A 6,799-nucleotide genomic window follows, 5' to 3' on the forward strand; every position below is an offset into this window, starting at 1 on the left:
TTATGTTTGGTGGCTTAGTTATAAAAGAAGCTTAGCTTGGAAGGAAGTTTTGAAGAAGAGGTTTGTGGGGGAATTAGAAGGTTTAGAAGGTTTTCTTTTTCATTATTTGATTTTCTTTTTCATTATTTGTAAACTAAAATACACAAGGACATCCAATGAAAAACACGATATATCATCCAACTGAAATTATGTTAACTTCCTTCAAAGGCCATTTGCCATTTTGTCTTCTGTAAGTCTGTTAGAGACTTCTCATAATTTAAGAGAGGAATGAAAAAGAGTTAAAAATAAATGAGAATTATTTACATTGGTAAAAAAGACAGTCAATATTCAATTTAACAAAGAATAAGAATCCACTAGGCAGAGGGCAGGGACAGGTTGTTCTTACAGTTCACCTAACAAAAAGAAGGAATGGATCTAATTGAACCTGGAAGATTTTAAGGTAGAATTCTTTAAAATTTATGCACAGGAAAACATTTCCCTGGAGATTTAGTAATAAGATAAAAGGAAAAGCCAGACTTCTAAAATACCCTGGGCTGCTAACCCCTGGATTAGAGAGAAATTAAAGTAGAAATGAAAGTAAATTCTAGCGGAAAGCAAAGCATATTTTAAAAATAGCACTCACAAAATAAGGACTGTATTTCTTTAAGTAACTAAGGCAGAAATGACTGCAAGACGAATTACTGCTGGGATGTTAGGAGATGGGAAGGGCTGGGGAAATAGTGCATGTAGTCTCTGAAGGGCAATTGTGGGCTTTTGACCCAGCCAGTCAGGAGATAGCACCCAGAGACTTGCTCAGGTCTTTTCCTGTTTTCTCAAGATAGGGTACAAAGAGCAAATCATGTTAACTCTCCTAGGGCTCTAAACCCAAAAGTCTTGTTTTACAGACTGGGAAGTGAAACCAAGGTTACCAAGAAAGCCTTTCAAAGGCAATGATCCAACCTCCCTGACCCTATTCCCTGCCTATAGCACTTAACTATGATCTAAAAAAGAAAAGCAATTTAAAGCCTGTGTTAGACCTTGACAGTTATAATCTGCCAAAGAGAAGCTTTTACTAATGAATGTATGCAAGTTTGTTGTTGTTTTTAATCAATCAGTTCTCACCAGAATAAGTTTGGAAATCATATGGAGAGCTTCTGATTTGGGGTTTCAAAGAGGTAATTAAAAACTGGGACTACAGAGATACGAGTCTGCATTTAAAGTCATAAATAGGTTAGCATCTCAAAGATTAGAAGTGTTTATAGTGGGACTGTTGACTGTAGTGAACTGTTTGCTGAGGCAGCCGAATAATCACCAGGCTGATTCATGTCCATGAACGTTTTGAACACCAGCTCTGAGCAGTCACTAGACAGTGGGGCTGGAAGGAGTAGCGCAACATTGTGTGGCCAGGAGAAGCCATTTTAAGCAGGGGTCTATATCATTTTCTGTTTTGTTGTCTTCCTTTTATTTTTTTTCTATGCAGTATTTTGACTTGACAATTTTTCAAATTTTCTGCTTTTCCTTCTCTTTCATCTTTTCCTTTAAATATGGTTTCCATTAACCGTCTTATCTTCTAATCAGGCTTGTTATGTAGACTTTTTTGATGGCATAAAGGCTTTGTTTTCATCTCCTGAGTTTTGATTCCTTATTTAATATTGTTCTCTGTTTTGCCATCCCAAGTTACCTTATTTCATCCTCTTCAGTTTTCATTGTTTGCTTCTTTGTTCATTCCTAATGCCATGTCTTCCCTCATCCCGGAAGATTTCATCCCACATCTCTGCCAACCTAATTCTACCCACCTTCAAAGTATAGAAGAATTATATTTTGTTTTGTTTTTGTTTTTGTTTTGCAATGGGATGTCACTACATTTCCCAGGCTGGACTTGAACTCCTGGGCTCAAGCAATCCTCCCACCTCAGCCTCCTGAGTAACTGGGATTACAGGTGTGTCCCACCACACCCGGCCCTTGGCTCACTTATTAATCTTCGTGTGTCATGCTGTGGCTTCCTGATTACATTTTCTAGTATCTCTTTGTAATTCCCCAATTAAGCTGTAAGGGCAGGTACCAGGACTCCTCTCATTTCTCTAGAGTGTCTAGCAAAATGTTTTGTACATGATATAACTAAAAGTGTTAAAGTTACCATTTATTTAAGTACCTTACAATTGCCAGGAATAACTGTTAAATATTAGATATACTACATATAGTCTTTCACATAGAATGTTTACTTCACACTGACTACTGATATATTAATAAATAGCTTAATTCCGCACTATTTTGGCAGGCCATTTTCTAAACCCCAACAGGGACAATTGACTAAGTTTGCATTTGGGTTTTTAGATTTTCCCTCCTCTTATCTACTATTGCCATGCTAGTTCAATGATAGAGGAGAGGGGTTTTTAAGTTTAAAATGAAGATACCCCAGTCTTGCTCCTATCAGATCTCTTGGTCTGAAACTGAGCAAAATAGTGGTAGGTATTAAGAAACTAAGTGTTATTACTTAAAAATGAGAAGTTTCAGAGTAATACAGATGCGTACCTTGAGAATTATTTTTCATAATTTGTAAATTTTCATTAATCTTCTCAAAATGTGAAATTTTCCTCCTGCGTCTCTGGTGTTATCCCCACAGACAGCATTTCATAAAAATTCCATATTGTACATTGACTCTATAGTTTTTTTCACCTGGGGATGTGAAGCACAGAGCTGTGACCGAGATACTGGAGATTGTCAGGTCTTGTTTTCCAGGTGGTCGGCAACACAACGTCTGGAAGCTACAGTTACAGCATCCAAAAAAGTCTGGCTTTCGCGTATGTCCCTGTGGAACTAAGTAACGTGGGACAGCAAGTGGAAGTGGAACTATTGGGCAAAAATTACCCGGCAGTCATCATACAAGAACCCTTGGTGTTGACAGAACCAACCAGAAACCGGCTTCAGAAAAAAGGTGGAAAGGACAAAATTTGAAAAAGACCCTTAGCAATCAACTGAATTATAGTTGCTATATGACTATATTTGAAATTATTATAATTGGTTTTCAGGGGAATAGAGGAAACCAAGAATTCATGTCAAAACCATCAAAATCTAGATTTAGAATCTTAACAGAGCCTTTCTCTTAATTGTTTTCTAAGCAAGATAAAATAATGGATCAGTGACTTACATTGTTCTTTCAAATGAAGAAATTTGAAATGAATGTTTTTTATTACCCCATATTACTTAATCAGCAAAACATTTAGGTGTTTGCTAATATATAATCATTATTAAAACTGAATTTAAAGAATATTATCTAATTTTAGTAATATATGCATATGATTCTCAATAGCTGAAAACAAATTAATAAATTATCTTTTACATAAAACAAATACAATACTGTTGATGGATTTAATTCATTGAGAAATCTTTCCTTAGGTGGTGTTAGTTTTAATTTTTCATAATATATCTATGATAAGACAGTAAATTTTAACATCAGTATATACCTAACATTTCTCTTCAATTCTCTGAAATATGTTCAGAGAATATTATTTTCTTAATGACTTCCCTGAAAGCACCTTTATAAGACATTAGTGTTGCCCTTTCAAAGGTTGTTTTAGAAGAGAAATTACAAAAAGGAACAGAGTCTTCTAACAAAAGTGGTACCTGTAAACCTTCAGAAATGAAGCTGAAACATAAATAGATTGTGCCAGAACAAACACAGTTTGAATACTGAGCACCTGTCTTTGGGACAGAATTAATGCAAGTTGACATCACATGGTGCTGTTGTGAACATCACTTCGCAAAGCATTTGACAAAGCAGGTCAAACAAAAACTTAAGAGCTGACAGTTTTGTCCTTAGCTCTATGTACTGTAAGAAAAAAAATCCACTTAGAAATAATTCTTTGATATGCTTCTTGAAATTATTTGAGTTTAGTTGACTGAATAAATAAACATTTTTTTGTAAAAGGTGGTTTTTCATTTATAATTATTTTATACACACACATTTGTTACACATTTATTGAACTTTTCCTAAGTATTAAAAAAACCTGAATGTGAAGCATGATGAGAGTCTGCAATTAGAGTAAACTTCAAAATGGTTTGTTAACTTGTAAGTTTTGAAATGGTGCCAAGTTTACATTGTAAATGTTTTGTAACAGTAATCATGTATTAGAACTCTTTGAGATGCCGTTTATTTCTGTTTTGTATACCCTCTTACAAAAGAAAAGAGGAAAATCCCATGGGTAACAAACATTTCCTAACTATCTGGAATATTATGTAGGCTCTCTATCCCAGTTCCCATGTTGGGTGCTGGTTAAAGCCTTTGGGAATTGGGAGATCTGCTTCTCATTCTCTGTCTTTCTGTAGTCCTGTGACTTTAGGATGGTTACTTAGATCTCTGGGTTCTTCCTCTGTGAAATAGTAATAGGTTTAGACTCTCCCAGTCTTTTGCATGCTATAATGGTAAAAAGAAATAATGAGAGTTCAGCATTGAATTCATGTCATAAAGTTAATACAGCAGTAAAACCAATAAATAATAATAGAACATTTAGACAAATATTAAACTTTTAAGGAAATTCTACCCACAGAATAAAAGAAGCCTAGTTCCTAATTGCCTTAAAATTGTTCCCTCTTTTGTTGTATGTTAGGTGCTATTAGGTTTTGGAGGTCACACCACCACCCCCAGGCCCATCCGGCTGTTGTCTTGGCCTCAGCACCAGTTTTAGCATCCACTGACCAAGGACCTGCAACACAACTTGTCCATGGAAAGATGAGCTGAGTTAACCAGATTTCTTCCACAGGAACTTGAACTGTGAACCATCAGAGAATAAGCTGATTAGTACTAAAAGGTGAGGCTGCAAAGATGTACAGAAAGAAAAGCCATAAAGCTTAGGAGCAATGAGCGCTCCCAAAAAGGAGGAAGGCCCTGAGAGAGAGACAGGGAGAGTGAAAGATCAGTTCCCACATCTTTCAGCTCCTCATGGCTTCTTGGCCAGTTCTTGAGTAAGAACCTTGACTTAAAAGAGCCCAAATAAAACCACTGGCTTCTGGAAAGTGGACCATACACTGAGAGAGGCCTCAAAGGAATGGGCTCAGGATTAGTGTCAGCCTTGAACAGCAACAACCAGCACGCTTGAAAGTACTCTAGTGGTGTGCAGAAGCCTGTGTCTATAGCTCAGAAAAAACATTCTCAAGAATGTGATGATGAATGATAGACACTTTCTTCCCTTGAAAATGCACAAGGGTTGGAAAACCTTGCAGACTTTTCAACTGAGACCTCACAAGCCAGAAGGGATTGGGGCCCCATTCTCAGTCTTCTCAAATAGAATAATGGCCAGCCTAGAATTTTATATCCTGAAAAACTAAATTTCTGATCTGAGGGAGAAATAAAGACTTTCTCAGACAAATAAACACTGAGGGAATTTGTCAAGGCCAGATCTGTCCTGCAGGAAGTACTCAGAACTGCATTATATACAGATTAGCACAATAGACACCCACCAGTGTAAAATCACCCAAAAGCTTAAGTTCAGAGCCCAGATACTACAATGGCTCAAGAGGTAAAACAAAGCAATAAAGATCTACTCGACAGGATGAACAGAAATCCACCCCACTTATCAATTCTTTCAATAAGTGTGAATGGCTTGAAATCCCCATTCAAGAGATATAGGCTGGGGGGGAGGAGCCAAGATGGCGGATGAGACTAGCCGCCAGTCAGAAGGTCTCCGCAAAAAAGACGAATTTTAGAAGAAAGAGGAAAAAAAATAAGCGAGTAGAGAAACATAGATCGTGTGAGGGTCGGAAGGAAGGGTGCCTGAAACTACAGGAGACTCCACGAGAAGACGTTGCAGAGGAGAACTGGAAGGAGAGAGGTCCCGAGAGGCCTGGAGACCAGTGACAAGGGTAGGTGGAGCGGTTAACTTCCCCCTCTCTTGCATCTCGGACTGCTGGTGGCTCCTGAGCGGCTGGAGAGACCTGCCGACACCAGCCCAGAGACGGCTGCCGCCAGCGAGCAGTGGCCTCTTGCGGACTCAGCGCCAGGCTCCCAGCCCCTTGGGGCACCTCCCCGGGTGCAGACCCGAGCCCAGCGGCAGACACCATAGTGCTCCATTCTCTCCTTCCCCCTCCCTACCCGTGGGTGCCCAGAAAGACAATTTAGCCATCACACGGAGGCATCTCCAAGGAACGGGACCTTTCCTTTTGGGGTCCTACAGCAGACTGAGGGGCACTCAGACTGCGAGTTCCCTACCCGCCAGCCCTCCCAGGTGCTACTTGCCTGGGGACTCCAGGAGAGTGGGGCAAATCCCGAGGTGGAGTGAAATCGATCCAGCTTGGGCACCCTGTAGGGAACTCAAGACCAGCACCCCTCCCCCTGGCAGGGTCAGGGGTTGATCTCCAGGGTACAGGGGTCAGGCCTGCAGACCAGACCCCGTGCACCCCGGGTCACGATCGCGCTGCCCTGGGGCACGGAGGAGAGATCTGTGAAGGAGCCTACTGAGGAGTGTGCGCCTTCAGGGGCAGATCAGCGTGCCTGACCGGCGGCCCTCCTCCTAGAGGAGGGCTGTGCACCCAGCTCAGGCTACGATCCTGGGTGCGGAACCTCCCAACCCGCGTCACAGCCAGGGGGATCCATCGGCCTGAGGCCCCGCTTGCTGGCGGAGGCCTAGGGGAGGACACGGAGATGGGGAGATCGGAAGGGAGCGAGACCTCCTCCAGAGTGCGGGTCTTGGACAGCCCCACCCCCCAAGCCCAGACTTTCAGCTAAGTGGAGCCATTTCAGCCCCTCCTGGCAGCTCTGCACAGAAACAAAGAGCAGAACTTTGACCCCTTCTAACAGCAGCTGTGGAGCCTGAGGGCAGGCTTA

General features: G+C 40.9%; 1 protein-coding gene across 1 annotated transcript in view; it reads left to right on the forward strand.

Annotated features, from left to right (window-relative positions):
• Nucleotides 1–3,329, forward strand: part of DMGDH (dimethylglycine dehydrogenase) — an 86,211-nt gene extending 82,882 nt beyond the window's left edge. The window contains 1 exon segment of the mRNA XM_012664481.1: nucleotides 2,719–3,329. Coding sequence (XP_012519935.1) covers nucleotides 2,719–2,934 — 216 coding nt within the window. The 3' untranslated portion in view covers nucleotides 2,935–3,329.
• The last annotated feature ends 3,470 nt before the right edge of the window (nucleotides 3,330–6,799 follow it).

Source organism: Propithecus coquereli, unplaced genomic scaffold (assembly GCF_000956105.1).
Source record: "Propithecus coquereli isolate 6110/MARCELLA unplaced genomic scaffold, Pcoq_1.0 Scaffold9, whole genome shotgun sequence".
NCBI classification, from domain to species: Eukaryota; Metazoa; Chordata; class Mammalia; order Primates; family Indriidae; genus Propithecus; species Propithecus coquereli.